This window comes from Bubalus kerabau, chromosome 5, assembly GCF_029407905.1.
Source record: "Bubalus kerabau isolate K-KA32 ecotype Philippines breed swamp buffalo chromosome 5, PCC_UOA_SB_1v2, whole genome shotgun sequence".
NCBI classification, from domain to species: Eukaryota; Metazoa; Chordata; class Mammalia; order Artiodactyla; family Bovidae; genus Bubalus; species Bubalus kerabau.
Genome location: NC_073628.1, coordinates 86,351,654 through 86,367,169, shown reverse-complemented (window position 1 = coordinate 86,367,169; position 15,516 = coordinate 86,351,654). Strand labels below are relative to the sequence as shown.

At 46.2% G+C, this 15,516-nt stretch overlaps 1 protein-coding gene and 1 long non-coding RNA gene across 2 annotated transcripts in view; one reads left to right on the top strand and one right to left on the bottom strand.

Annotated features, from left to right (window-relative positions):
- Positions 1 to 15,516, top strand: part of KIF26B (kinesin family member 26B) — a 510,788-nt gene that overhangs the window by 418,337 nt on the left and 76,935 nt on the right. Inside the window, exons 6-9 of the mRNA XM_055582070.1 lie at positions 851 to 1,057; positions 6,211 to 6,304; positions 7,500 to 7,762; positions 11,301 to 11,484. Of these exons, the coding sequence (XP_055438045.1) occupies positions 851 to 1,057; positions 6,211 to 6,304; positions 7,500 to 7,762; positions 11,301 to 11,484 (748 nt within the window). The remainder of the gene's footprint in view (positions 1 to 850; positions 1,058 to 6,210; positions 6,305 to 7,499; positions 7,763 to 11,300; positions 11,485 to 15,516) is intronic.
- Positions 1,201 to 13,757, bottom strand: LOC129652949 (uncharacterized). Its single transcript, XR_008714864.1, has 3 exons — positions 13,545 to 13,757; positions 4,167 to 4,413; positions 1,201 to 1,473 (listed from the first exon to the last, which is right to left on the bottom strand). It is a non-coding gene; the product is annotated as an uncharacterized LOC129652949 (long non-coding RNA).

The following is a 15,516-nucleotide window of genomic DNA, read 5'->3' as shown; positions in this document are numbered from 1 at the left end:
TCAACTCAGAGTCCAGGGCAAGCAGTCCATTCCCACAAGTGCCCTGCTCAGCCCTGGGATGGGGCTGGGCTGGATTGAGCACTAGAAATGTCCACGTTCGATGACTTAAAAGGCAGGTTAAAGGGGTGCTGCCTCCTGCTTCCCGCAGAGATGTGCTTTCATCCCCTGAAATGACCATTTCTATGCACTCACTTAATAGGATCCCAAATAACATGTTTCAAACAAATCTTGTATCACTTTTGCCCCTTGGAACACATTTCAAATGCTGGTCATTTAAAAACAAGCCATTTTCACAGGCCTCTAATTATGACACTAATAACTGTGGGTTTTTGTCTCTAAGAGTCCTGATGTGCAAGAGGCAAGGACTAAATTACGGAGCTCACTTTTATGTCCAGGGTTTATTGATCTGCGAGCTTCAAGGGAACTACGCTAGCCCCCAAAGCGTGGCAGTCCAGATTACCTTTTCATCTAAGTAATTGGGCCACCTGGGTACAGTTAACTTTCTGTTTATATTAATAGGAAGACAAAGAGCGTGATGTGCCAGTTCTGTAATAAAGTAACGGACCTATCAAAATATCCTACCTGGTAATTATAAATAAGTCAGTTTTCCCATGACCTGCTGAGGATTATGTTGCTAATTCATTGTGCATTTTATCGTAATTTGTCATGAGATGATTCCACACTGCCATATACACTTGTGTCTCCAAAGGACATAAAAGTGCTCCATCATAAAGTATCCAAGTGTCTTGCTGCTGCTGCTAAGTCCCTTCAGTCGTGTCCGACTCTGTGCGACCCCATAGATGGCAGCCCACCTTAATGCCTGTCATTTCCTGCCTTTGTTTCTTAACAGGTGAAAGTCATGCTTCGCATCTGTTCCACGCTGGCTCGCGATACCTCAGAATCCAGCTCTTTCTTAAAGGTGGACCCGCGGAAGAAGCAGATCACCTTGTATGACCCCCTGGCATGTGGAGGTCTAAATGCCTTCCAAAAGAGAGGGAACCAAGTTCCTCCCAAGATGTTTGCCTTCGATGCGGTTTTTCCACAGGATGCTTCTCAGGTGGGTATAACGCCTCCTCAGGTTCAGGCAATATTGATTAGTTTCAAGAATCTGTAATTCACTAGGACCCAAGAGCTCCCTTCCAGAACAGTCTGTTGGGTCAGTTCCACTGTCCACATAGCAACGTTTGCAAGGCAGTTTGAGTTCCATTGACTAGTTCAGTCCTTTTGAATGGTTGGTGTCACACCTTGGGCAGGCTGTGCCAGGATTTCAGCAGAACATACTCTTGGAGAGAAGGAAGAGTGAGCCAATCAGTGGATGGCAAACTGGAGCAGGAAGGGAGCAGGCCAAATTGGAAGCTTCAGGAATAGCTGCATCAAGGTGCTGGCAACTGGTCCACTGGGACCCCACTTCTGCCTGGACATCTGCAGTGGACCATCAGGGACGTGTCTCTTCCTGGGCTTCTGGGTGTAAACCTATAAGAAGAGAAAAGGTGTTTCAAGGAGCTGGGTTAGAATTAGGCAGGGTTCTCCAGCTCCATCAGAGAAGGCAATGGCACCCCACTCCAGTACTCTTGCCTGGAAAATCCCATGGATGGAGGGGCCTGGTAGGCTGCAGTCCATGGGGTCACAGAGAGTTGGACACGACTGCATGACTTCACTTTCACTTTTCACTTTCATGCATTGGAGAAGGAAATGGCAACCCAGTCCAGTGTTCTTGCCTGGAGAATCCCAGGGATGGGGGAGCCTGGTGGGCTGCCATCTCTGGGGTCACACAGAGTTGGACACGACTGAAGCGACTTAGCAGTAGCAGCTCCAGCTTCATAGAGGGTAGTCCTAGTGAGGACCTGGAATGTTAGGCAGAGAAATTGAGGCTGTCATGCAGTCCTGTGGCCTGGGTCAGGCTAGGGATAGCTCTTGCTGCCTTACAAACTGCTCTAAACCTAGTGGATTAAAACAGGAATCATTTATTATCACTCATGAGTCTGTGGGTCAGCTGAGCATTCCTCTACACCCAGCTTGGCACACCTGTGCATCAGTGATCAGTTCTGGTTTGGGTCAGGACCTCCATTGATCTTAGCTGGATGCTATCACATGTTTGAGGGTTGGCCAGCTGTAGGCTGGCCCAGAGTGGCATTGGCCAGCTCACTTGGTCTGTCTTCCACATTGTCTCTTATCAACCTGCAGGCTATCTTGGGCTTGCTGTCATGGCAGTGACAGGATCCAAGCTTGCAGGCCTCTTGTGGTCTTAAGCTCAGAACTGACACATCGTCCCTTTTGCTGAATTTGATTGGTCAAAATTTGAGGGGTGGGAAGAGGCTCTGCCTCTTGATTGGAGGAGCTTCAGAGTCACATTGCAAGGGGAAAACACATAGCGGGGGTGGGGGGGGGGAATTGTGGCCATTTTTGTTGTTCTGTTATGAGTGTAATTTGGAGGCTTCTTGGGGGCCCAGGATGCCAAGATTCCTTAACCAAAGCTCCTGGAACCCATCCCAGTAGGAACAGATGTCTACTAGAAGATCCACTTACACCATCTGGTGCAATTCATCTGCCATGAATTGGTGCACTGGATCCTGTAGCAGACATCTGTAGCCCAGGTTATAGGTGTACAGTGGCCTACTTTGCCTGCATTTTGGCATCAGACACCTGCATCTTCCTGATAAATTTCCAGTACTTCCCAAGATTTATACAAAACAATGTACAATCAGGTAACTAATAGCCTAGAGCAGAACCTGCAGACAGGGTGCTGATGGCTGCCATTTGCAGCTCCTGTTAATTTCCTCCATGTGGCATCTGAGTGTAGGAAGTAGTGATATTCACATGGGCGCCTATATTACACCATAGGCACTTAGCACATATTATAGGCTCCATTCGTTAACAAGCCGAGCATGTGGTTTCCCCAAAGAGTTTTACCATGAAAAGATGAAGTACTTTATGAATAAGTTCTATAGTTTCTCTCTTCATTACATTTTTTGTGTGTTCTACCACCCAATGGGCTCACTAATCTAAACCTGATATTGGGTCTAATAAATGACCTACAAATAATTTAATTAAGCTAAAACTTTTCAAAAGCAAATCTCCCTAAGTCATAAGAATTCCAAAGCAAACCCTAAATTAAGTGTGGCCTATTAATGAGTTTTAGATTTATTCTGGAAAAGGGAGCCATCTTTATTATTAGTCTTTGCTTACATTTCGCACTTGGTTCCAGGGCTCATGTGCTCACTCTGACAGTTGCACTCACTTCAGAATGCTTTGATTTTGCTACAATTCCAATATAGTAAATGACAGTTCTATAAATTAATAAATTTGAAGTCTTCAAGAAGTTTCATGTACATTAACCCACTTGGACTCTTCTTGGAATCCAGTGGTATTGGAAAGGGAGTTATTGCTATATTCACATTACAGACAAGGAAACTGAGACTCAAAAATTCAGTCTCTCATTCATAGACCCTTTCCTGGGTGGACATCTGTCCTGGATTCTTCCTAGGAAACAATTTGTGTCCTGCTCAGTATGGTGTTGTATCTTTGTCCTCCCGCCATTTTATCCACTATTTACTAGCAATGTGTCCTTGGGCAAGTCACTTCACCTCTCTGGGCCTCAGCGTGCTCAACCATAAAATGAAAACAAGATCAAAATATGCCTCATGCGGTTGCTGTGATTCGCTGCGTGGATACACATGAGGTGCTTAGAGCAGAGCCTGGAGGTAGTGAGTGTCCGATAAATGCTATTTTTACTATTCTGTTGTCATTGTTAATAGTGATATCAGGCTGCTGGCATGGCCAGCCTCAGCCCCTTTGAGGGAACACGCTTTGAGCCTCTCAAACAAGAAAGTAGGGACGTGTGCCAAAGGGGCCTCTGCTCTCAGGCCCTGTGGTTGTCCTGTGAAGCAGCAGCCACCACAGTGGCCCGAAGCAGTCACGAGCTTCGCTTTCACTGGGTCTCTAAGGACATCAGATTCCTGAAGCTAAGCAGTGATTAGAACAGCCCTTGCTCCTCCTTATAAGCTACCCTCAGTACCCTCAAGTGGGCTTGGCAGTCATCAGCTGCCCATTGCTGGGGCAGACCTCTGCTGGGTCCAGCTTTTGGGAGGTGTCTTAGTCCATTTGCACCCTCTTAATGAAACAGCACAAACTGGGTGTCTTATAGGCAAGAGAAATTTATTTCTTACAGTTCTGAAGGTTGGAAGTCCAAGATCAAGGAGCTGGCAGTTTCAGTGTGTGGTGAGGGGTGCTTCTTGATTCATAGACAGCTGTCTTCTCCATACATCCTTACATTGTGGGATGAGCAGGAGAGTTCTCTGGGGCCTCTTTTGTAAGGGCGCTAATCCCATCCATGAGGGCTCCTCCCTCGTGACTTATCACCTCCCAAAGGCTCCACCTCCAAATACCATCACATTGAACATTCAACATATGAACCTGGGTGGAGGAAGGGGAACACAAACATTCTGTCATCACCAGGAAGGGTGGGTGGGAGAACTGAGGCCTGCCTGTGGGGAGCCCAGCCCTGCCCACGGAGTCTGCTTGGGAAGGCTCCTGCCTCTCTCGGTTCAAGGGGAAAGACAGCAAAGGGCCTCCAGGGACCACAGTCAGCTCCTAACAAACACCAGATGGACTTGTTGCTGAGCGTTCTCTCCTCAGTGAACACCGGGCAGGAATTCCACATGGGGACACCTGCCCGCCCACCCTGTGCCCTGTGAGGCCGCTCCTGTGTCTCTCTGACCTCAGGCCTTCGGACAGGGGAGTCAGGCATGTGTGTGGATTTGGCGCACATTCAAGCATCTTTCTCTTTGCTGACCTTGAACCTAATATGGTTTTTTTATGTACGGCTCTAGATGGGCTCTCAACCTCCTAGATCCCATCTCACTTCATATCCAAGGAAGGCGGGATTCATTTGTTGATAACTTCTCCCTGTCCTGCAGAGGCACGTTAGCAAATTCCATCAAGTTTCCACTGCCTCCATCTCAGGGTTTGGCACTGGGCTCTCGTTGCTTAGGCTCTGGGGGTGAGACAGAGCCTGTGGTCCCCACCGCAGCCTTGTCCAGCTACCGCCTTCGTTGAGTGGGAGCCCCCAGCAGAGCTGCCGAGCTGACCACCAGAACAGCTGACAATTGTTGGGAGTGTGGTTTTTCCGTTTCAGTTCAGGGGAGAAAATTGATTTTTGAACACTTAGGTTCATTGTGTTGCTGCAGCCTGGAGTTGAATAACTGCATTCATTGCCGAGGCTGCAGTTCTCAGATTCCCACTAGGAGGCACATTGCTCCGATGCCCATGGAGCTATCAGTTTGCACGTCCTCCGACTGCTTCCAGATCCGCCACGATGCTGAAGCAGAAAAGAAGGTGCAGCACATGGCGAGTGATTTGCCCTCTCGCTGCCGTGAAAGCCTTGGATGCTAACCAGAGGGATTTCCCAGATCCCCAAATCCATTCATAAAATGTACTTTCTTATCATTTGCAGAGTGCTGTATTATTGGGTGTTAATGGGGAAATACCAAAAGTCACCAAGAGCCTGGCCCTCTGTCTAAAGATTTAATAGTCACATTGGAGATGAGACATATAACAGGCTGAAGAAAACCCATTGTAATGTACTGACCGATGGTGATTAATAGTGTATATGTTGAGTGTATCTATAGAGAAAGAAAGAAAAAGCTGGGTTTGAAAAGGGAAGGATGGAGATGGAGAAAGGGGAGGGAGTTAGGAAGACAAAGCAGACATCCATCATTAACCTCCTGCTTATATTAGAACTATAATGTATCTCAAGGTCACTTTTTCCTGAATTGGCACATCACCTTTTACTCTCTAATAAAGCCTAATCTATTTCATAAACTCGTGTGTGTGTGTGAAAGGATCTAGTTAGCAGATGGTGAATGGAAATTTTAAATATTTGTACAAGGAGGCCAGAATGGCAAATCAGAGAAGGGTGTGAGGTCTGTGAAGGCACCCTGGATTCCCATTCCAGCCTGTTCCTGCCTCGTCTGCAGAGACAGCAACTGAAATGTACGATTAGCAGAAGGGTGGATTGCATGTAATGAGTGTAACGCTCAGGCTTGCAAGGGACTGGGAAGTATTAAGGGTTCTGAGGACCTCCAGGGCTCCATTAGAGCCGAGCCATCTGAAAATGCTAAGGCTTTGTGACCCTGAGCCCCAGGAAAGCAGGCACGAGTTTCCATTGTTAATGGTCCACTCACAGCTTGTGTCTCCTCTTGTGTCTGCCAGGCTGAAGTGTGTGCTGGAACCGTGGCAGAAGTGATCCAGTCTGTGGTCAACGGGGCAGATGGCTGTGTGTTCTGTTTCGGCCACGCCAAGCTGGGTCAGTGAGAACTTCGCTTCTTCATGCTGCTTGCTGGATTCCCCATTACTTCATCCTTTCTTCTGTATTGTCCTCAGATGAAGTGGAAGGTGTTTTCCTGCAGTACTGAACTGAATAATCATGAATAACCGTTTCTGCTTCTGAAATGTAGATGTTTACCCTAAGTGGATTCGCAGTCATCTAGTAAAGCCTTAAAGCCCAGAAGATGAACAAAGAGTAATGGGGTTGTTCCCACTTGGTCTGGGTCAGGGTCATGCCCAGAAAGCCAGCAGGAAAATTACATTTCCTGAGCAGGGGTTGTTGGGGAGCAGAGAGGGCCCCCCTTTCCTCTTGGATTCTACATAAAGCCAGAGGAGCAGCCACCAAGCCAAGTCCAGACTCCATTAGCCCCTGTCTGGGGGGATCAGTCTGGCAGCACCCCTACTTCCCACCACCCAGTGGTCGGGAACCCACCTGTGCTGAAGCACCTGGGAAAGGAGGCCTCCACACAGCTCTGTGAGGGCCTGATGACCGAATCCCCCTGAAGTGCCTTCTTAATCCTGACCTATGGCCATCTGCTCACCAGGTCTTACCTGGAATGCTTGGTAAGTTAGTAATTTGGGGCGTTCCAAAAAATGGCCCTGGGCAGAGCTCGCAGCAGCAACTTTGCTATGATGGAGCCAGTTCTAGGCCAGGATAGAAAGCCCATTTCATCTCACTACCACTTCTTGATCTCTGATCAAAGCAGTAATCCAGATTTTAAAGGGAATTTTCTCATGCTATAAAAGTATACACAGCATTTAACTTGAGAAAGGATACAAAGTGTAAGCATGTGGAGTGAACCTGTGGGGTGTGATAAAAAGACCCATAACAGTGATGAAACACCTCTAGCCTTTGCACCGTGAGGAAAACAGTGTGGAAACTGGACAGCTTGTGATGTTGTGGGATCTTCCTCGAGTTCAGTTGTGATTTAACCTTGACATCAGTCTGGGTTCTCACATTCTTTATTATAGCCCTTCCATCAGCAGTACTTGGAAATGTCTTCTTTGTTGTTGCTGTCAAATTTTGTTGTTGAATATTTTTCACCTTTTCGTTTCCTTTCTTCCCATTCCCCACTCCCCAGGCCCTTCTCCTGCATCCATGGCATCTATTCTTGAGACTGCAGAATGATGTCCAGACACTCAAGCTGCTATTCTTTCTTCCCTTGCCCTCCCAGGAAAGTCCTACACCATGATTGGCAAAGACGACTCCATGCAAAACCTGGGCATCATCCCCTGTGCCATCTCTTGGCTCTTCAAGCTGATCAACGAACGGAAAGAAAAGACTGGAGCACGTTTCTCGGTGCGGATCTCAGCCGTGGAGGTGTGGGGTAAAGAAGAGAACCTTCGGGACCTGCTGTCGGAGGTGGCCACGGGCAGCCTGCAGGACGGCCAGTCCCCAGGCGTGTACCTGTGCGAGGACCCCATCTGTGGCACGCAGGTGATTGCTTCCAGGGGCTTGGTCGGCTCCGGGTGGCTCATCCCTACCTCAGCGGCTGGGGCACTTCACCTCGTGAGTCACTCAACATGTCAACTGGGAAGGCTTGCAAGTGTTTACTTTAAAGTGGACTGGAACTTTATGGCCTGCAGCTGCGGGGCCAGCTGCTCGCCCAACCTAAATATTTGTACCTTGAATCTAATTGACAATGAGCAGGAACCACAATTGTGGTCGCAATCGGGGGAAATTGAATTCACTTTTCTTTACGCCCCTTTCAAAAAAAAAAAGTACAATCTTTCTTTTGTTTAACAACAAGCCGAAATATTTACTGCTTTGCACAAATAGCTCCAGCCATTACTGGGCCTGTTTATGGCTCTATAAACGGTGTTTCTGGCACTGGTTTACAGCCGGATTAGTGGTGCTGTAGGAAAAACTAATAACCACTTTCTAATTAGAACCATGATACAATTGCTAAGCCAAGAGAAGTTCCAGTTGGCCTCTTCAGGATGTCTTGCCTGTTGAAAGTGTTTCTACCTCGCTGTTTGATGGTAGATGCAGGAATGACCTGGGAGGTCCCTGGTTCACACCCAGAATAATCACCTCTTTCAGTCTCTAGCAGTAGGCTTTAGTTTCTAGTTTTTTCAGATGCCTCCATTTTAGATGTGTTCACTTTGATACGTAGAATACCTGTCTTATCAAGTGGGATTATTTTCTCAGGTGAAGGTACCCCCTCCATTACCCCCATCTACTCATACCTGTCCATGTTCTTGCCCTGCTTAAAGCATCTCAGATCCTCCTCCTTCCATTGTGCATCCTCATGATTCACAGCCTTACGTGGCCTTCCAGGATCGCCTGTTCCCACTTCCCTCCTTGCCACTCTTCTTAAATTACATTTAGATCACCTCAGAAAGCAGTGACTCTCAAACTTTAATGTGTGTAAGAAGCCCTGAGGATCTTGTTAAAATGCAGATTCTGGTTCCGAAGGCCTGGGATTGGGCCCCTGATCATGCAATTCTAACAAGCTTCCCAGTGACTGACCGCACTCTCAGGAGCAAGACTCTAAGCATCTACCATCCTCCTTCTTACCCTGGGCCTTTGCAAATTCTATTCCCTGTGCATGGAACAGTGCCTGCTCCTTTCCTCTAGCTCTTCATCTGGCTAACTCCTTATTTGGGTGTATTAGCTAGATGTCACTTCTTCCAGGAAGCCCTCTTGGATGTTTCTGCCGACTGTCACTTGTGATAGCCTGGTTAGTTCTCAGCAATGCCCAAAGGTCTGTACCATGTCTGACTAAAATTGGCTTTTCATAGTTTTAATGATGCATCAGATATTATTTGGATATGAAACCTAAATAGAATGCAAGCTAAGTGGTCATACAAACCTTAATGCAGTGGTTCTCAAACTTCAGTCTTCATCAGAGTTGTCTGGAAGATTTGTTAAAACACAGACTGCTGGGCTCCACCTCTAGAATTTCTGATTCAGTAGGCCTGGGATAGAGCCCTGAAATACTCATTTGTAACACGTTTCTATATCATACTGATGTTGCTGGTCTGGGGAATACACTTTGAGAACCACCAGTTGGAAGCATAAGACATGCTCAGACCTCATCTACACAGCACCTGTGATGGAATTGGTGTGACCCTACCCACTGTTCCCACTCTAAGCACCACCTAGACATTCAACTATGCCATAACCTCCATTCACTTTTATAACATCAATAATGGAGTTCCCCAGAGGTGAAAGCTCTGATTAACTGAAACCAAAGAAGAGGACAAAACCCATGTCCTCTTTACCTTCTTGCTGAAGAATATTAAACATTCTTTGGGTTATTTTTCTGCCATAATAAATATAAAACAATGAGCACAAGAAAATCTGTCTTTGAAGTTTGAGGATTTTGGTGGCCTTAAGTTCTAAATATCAACTCTCCCAGTTCAGAATTATGGGTGCAGTTAGAGTCAGAATCAGTTCAATTCAGTTCAGTCGCTCAGTCGTGTCTGACTCTTTTTGACCCCGTGGACTATATCACACCAGGCTTCCCTGTTCTTCACTATCTCCTGGAGCTTGCTCAAACTCATGTTCATTGAGTCAGTGATGCCATCCAACCATCTCATCCTCTGTTGTCCCCTCCTCCTCATGCCTTCAATCTTTCCCAGCATCAGGGACTTTTCTAATGAGTCAGTTCTTCACATCAGGTGGCCAAGGTATTGTTGGGCTTCAGCTTCAGCATCAGTCCTTCCAATGAATATTCAGGACTGATTTCTTTAGGATTGACTGATTTGATCTCCTTGCAGTCCAGGGGACTCTCAAGAGTCTTCTCCAACACCACAGTTCAAAAGCATCAATTCTTCAACACTCAGCTTTCTTTATGGTCCAACTCTCACAAGCATACATGACTACTAGAAAAAACATAGCTTTGACTCAATGGACCTTTGTCAGCAAAACTGTCAAAGTTTCTACTGACCCTAAGGCTCGTACTGCAAATCATTTCTTTGAACAAATCAGAATTATTAGTTTCCTTTTCTTCCCCTCCCCTGATAAAGAAATGCAGGTCAAATGCTGATAATATTGCTCTGAGTCAGGTTTACTGTCAATATAATTGCCAAGGCATCTCATAGGATTTAGATACATTCCCCCTGATGCTTCTTTAATCAATTAATGAGTATGCCTTGAACATAATTTAGAAACTAAAGATAAAGTAGATATCCCTTTAGATGAGACAAATGATATAGATGAGACATTCAAGTATCTTGGGGTTTTTTTTTTTTTTTTTTTCATGTCTTTTACATTTACTTGTTTAGAACTATTATAGTAAATGTGGCCTAAAATTGACTTTAATTAAATAGCTGGAAAAATTGAGAGTTGAGTTAAAGCCAAGTAAGTTTTTTCACTTCTTTGAGATACAGTACCCTGGATTACCTGCTTCTATACAGTCTAATCTTTGAACTCAAGATGCAGTCACATCCCACATAGTCCCTTAGGTACATGGATTGCCCAGGATGTTGGGTTTTCTGAGCTCTGCAGAGGTCAGGGTGGGACACCTGCTCCCACTGAACACTGAGATAAAACCATTTGCTTTTCACATCTGCCACTTATAGATTCTGGGCTTCCCTGGTGGCTCAGCAGTAAAGAATCCACTGCCAATACAGGAGATTCAGGTTCAATCCTTGGGTCAGGAAGATCCCCTGGAGGAGGAAATGGCAACCCACTCCAATATTCTTGCCTGGAAAATCCCAAGGACAGAGGAGCCTGGTGGGCTACAGTCCATGGGGTCACAGAAGGGCAGACATGACTTAGCAACCAAACAACAAGAACAACTTACAGATTCTACTTCCATTGTAAAATGGGTAAAAGTATTCTTTTCCAATAAGCATGCTTAGGGTTAATTTTCAGATATGAATAAATTAAGCTGAGAATTTGCACATGGGCATGGGCCCTGGTTCCAGAAGGACATCAGCCTTGGAGAGTGGGGAAAGGACAGCCAGCCTGAGTGGCAGGCGAGCCCTCTTGCCTGCAGCATCAGCCCCTCTCTTATGTCTTGCAGCTGCAGAACCAGAGCGAGCTGCGGGCACCCACCGCGGAGAAGGCTGCCTTCTTCCTGGATGCGGCCATCGCCTCCCGGCGGGGCAATCAGCAAGACTGCGACGAGGATGACCTTCGCAACTCACACATGCTCTTCACGCTGCACATCTACCAGTACCGCATGGAGAAGAGCGGCAAGGGGGGAAGTAAGTCCGCCTCGACCCCCACTCCTCCTTGCCCTCCCTGGGAAGAAGGCTGTCCTCCAGGGCAGCCTGGGACCCTTTAAAACATAACACAATCTAAGCCCTTCCCTGGTGGTCCAGTGGTTAAGACTCTGCACTTCCAGTGCAGGGAGCATGGGATTTGATCCCTGGTGGGAGAATCAAGATTTCACATGCCTTGGGGCTCGGCCAAAAAGAAGATATCAAGTAAATGAATTTTTTTTAAAGAAATGTAGTACAATCTCACCAGTCTGGGCTGACCTTTGCTTTTGAACATCCAAGAGAAAAGGGCTCACTTTATAAAGATAATTTACACATGTAATTGTCATGGGAACGTAACAGAACAAACTTTAGCAAAGAAAAACAACCGCTTCATAGTATATTTTTGTTCATAAACCATAAAAGTGCTCATCATGAAAGACCAATGTGTCTTATCAAAGCACCCTGGCCATGTTACTAATCATTAGCTTGAATCCACTCTATGAACCCAGAAGAAACAAAATCATGTTTTTAAAATAGACTGTGAATCAGACTTTTGAATAGCTAACCAGATCCTGGCTGCCTCCCTCCCTCAGGTAATGCCCAGCAGTGACATTTCTCTGTAAACCCGCTTGCCCAGGATGTGCTCTGTGAGCAAGCTGCCGTGCCAGGAAGCCAACTTAGTACTTTAGGGTCCCCTCTTGGCTGTTTTCAAAGCCAGCACTGCATCACTCCAATCTTTGTCTGCCAAGTAGTATATACTCCATGCTCAGAAGTTGAGTGCCAGCACTCAGCTGAGTATCTCAGGTGGGACCCTGGGCTGTGGGCAAAGTCGTCCATTGTCCTCAGTGGGCTTTTCTAAGGCAAGTGTGGCCCCCAGCACTTGGCTGGCCAAGTAGCAGCAGCTCTCTGTCCCCTTCTACAGGGGTTTTCAAAACCCAGGTAGTTGGCCCCCAGCACTCTCTGAATGATTGCCTCAAGGCACTGGATGCCAGAAAGACAAACAAAAGCCCTGAGTTAGGAGCCTAACCCTGGTGTCTGAAGTTGTGGAGCTAATTGACTATAATGGGAGGCAACTAACTAACCAAATTCCATAGAACCTGGAATTAAGACATGCAGCCTCAGCCTGTGGGTGGGCCCCCCAGTTTGGGCTCCTTGTTGCCCAAAGAGTTGGAAACTGGTTCTCCTGGAGGCAGCTGTGGGGGGCTTCCATTCCCCCTTTCCGCTTAAGGGAAGTGGAAGCTCCCTCCTCCCCCCATCTCAGTGCCTTTGTTGGTCCAGTATTCTGTTATGGTTCCTATTCCTTAATTGTTGTTGTTTAGTTCAGGTTTATGAGGTATAATTTAAATTCAGTAAAAATTACCCTCTTTCTATATTGTTAAACAAACGTTGGCAAATCTGTTCAGTCATGTAACCACCATCACCACTATCAAGATAGAGAACAAAGCCATGGGTACAGAAAAGTCCCTGTAGCCCTAGCCCTCAGGCCCCTCTCCAGCCCATAACAACCACTGATCAGATTCTTGTCCTTATAGTCTTGCCTTCCTCCGGAATATCTCCTAAATGGAATCATGTGGTCCATGTGTGGCCCTTTTGTGTCTGGCTTCTTTCATTTAATATAATGCATTGGAGGGGCTCACCAGGTAGCTCAGCAGTAAGGAATCCGCCTGCCAATGCAGGAGACGCAAGAGATGGGGGTCGATCCCTGGGTTTGGAAGATCCCCCGGAGAAGGAAATGGCAACCCACTCCAGTATTCGTGCCTGGAGAATTTCATGGACAGAGGAGCCTGGCAGGCTACAGCCCATGGGGCTGCAAAGGAGTCGGAAAAGACTGAGTGACTGAGCATGCTGTAGTGTATTTGAGATGCATCCTTGTAGCCGCATGGATCAGTCATTCACTTTTCTTGCTGCCTGCTCCTTTAGTTTTAACTGGGCCCACAGATGTGCCCCGCCCGTCTCCCCTATTATGGGATTGTGTAGTCCCGGGACTAAAATCTTGCTAGATATCGTTGCTGGGGCCAGAATTCCACTAATCCAGGCTTGGACCCACAGCCTTGGCTACTTACAGTGGCTGCTGCCCAGGAATCCAGTACTGGCCCTCACTTGCACCCGAGGAGATATGTCGTCCATCAGCTGATCAGATCACTCTTGACAACCAGTGATGGTGATACAGGTCTGGCTGGGGATGAGCAAAACCTTTTGAATGCGAGTCTTTCAGGGGAGATTGATTTTCAGTGGAGGGCTCACATTATGTGTAGCATTTCCATTTAGAATAACTTGCTAGAAGAGAAGGAGACAAGGAATTAGGATAGGGATGAAATGATCCAGACCTTTAAATTCTCTAACAGAGCTTTATCCACAGTTCTCCTAACAATCTGAGAGCTGGCTTTAGATCCTGCCCTCACTGATTTTTCTGGGTTCTATCTTAGCAGCATGAATGTGGGGAGTCTGAAAATAATATTTATTTTATTCTTTTAAGCAGCCGGTAATCATTGTAATCAAAGCTTACAGTGGATTCTTGTACTGTCAGCAAAGGGTGACTTACTGAAGATCTGAATCTGGAGCCAAATAGCTTCCACATGTTTCTGAGCCAAAAAGCTCTGGAGGAAGGATAATCTCCTCCTTCTAGGTTTCAAACCGAGTTAAAGCAACTTTGTTGTCAGTTTTTCACTTCCTTTCATGGGTCTGCTCTCAATCTGGAATCTGAAAGTAGGGAGGAATCTTGAAAACAAAGAAATGGTTGATTAAATTATTTCAACTCTAAGAACTTAGCGTTCAACTTCCAAAAAATGTAGGCTAGGAGGAGGAACAGAGAAGGCAATGGCAACCCACTCCAGTACTCTTGCCTGGAAAATCCCATGGATGGAGGAGCCTGGTGGGCTGCCGTCTATGGGGTCACACACAGTCGGACATGACTGAAGCGACTTAGCAGCAGCAACAGCAGGCCACTCCTTAAACCCCACCATCCACCCAAGTCAGCCCTTCACGAGTCCTGGGCACTTATTAAATATTTAACATCAAATTCATTTTCTTCCTATTTGTTAAGTGTGGAAGTGAATGGCTTTTAAATAATAAATTCAGGTTTAAAGAAAAGGCAGATACCATTAATGGCGTCCAGAACCTCGATAGTTACTTTCTAACATGGCTGTGGATGAGAACAAAGACAGTGCAGGCCTCGAGGCTGATGATGGGGTGAGCCCTGAAGGATCTGGGGCGTCACCTGCCTGCCACAGCACCTGGCTTCCTGTGAGGAAGAGAATTTAGGCCAGAAGGCACACAGCCTCCTAGCCTTCGGCTTGCTTGACCTCAGTGAATTTATATCTGTTTAAAGTATAATGAGGAGATTTGGAGCGTTGTTTAAAATGGAAATTTTGTTTACTTATATATAAGTAATAATCCCCTTGGACCTGGGATCCAGAACTCAATTAAGGAAAAGTTTATTAATTAGTCACCCTGCAGGGAAGCAGAGCATAGCAAACTGCTAGTAACTGGCCATTAGACGTGAAGCTGACGGATCCAAAGAGTTCAAATTAGTTGTCTGCTGAAAGAACTAAACACACTATGTGTGCATAGGCACCTGGATCTTATACACATATATGCATTTTATAAACACACACATACATACACATATGCACATGAGTGGACCAACGAAAATGTTTTCAACATGTCCAATCAAGATAGAAAAGAAAATTCTGTGTTGATATATCACTGCTTTGCAGACAGCACTAGGTTAAGCTTAAAATATTTCCTGGTTTAAACGTTGTTGGAAAATTAGTGAGGCTGATTCTTCACCCAGCACAGAGCCTTCCCCCGCTTTGCTAAGCTACCTCTGTAAAGGCTTGAGATTCCCCTTGGAAACTGCACTATTGAGGAAGAGACCCTAAAACCATAACAGTCAGGAGTTGCTCCCCATAAAGATGAGTGAATTATGAGTTCAAAGCCAGATGGTACTAGTGATCCTTCAGTGGAATAAGTTCACCGTATAGATTTTTACAAGTCCTATTGATTAAGATGGTCTTTAAAAGCATTATTTTGATG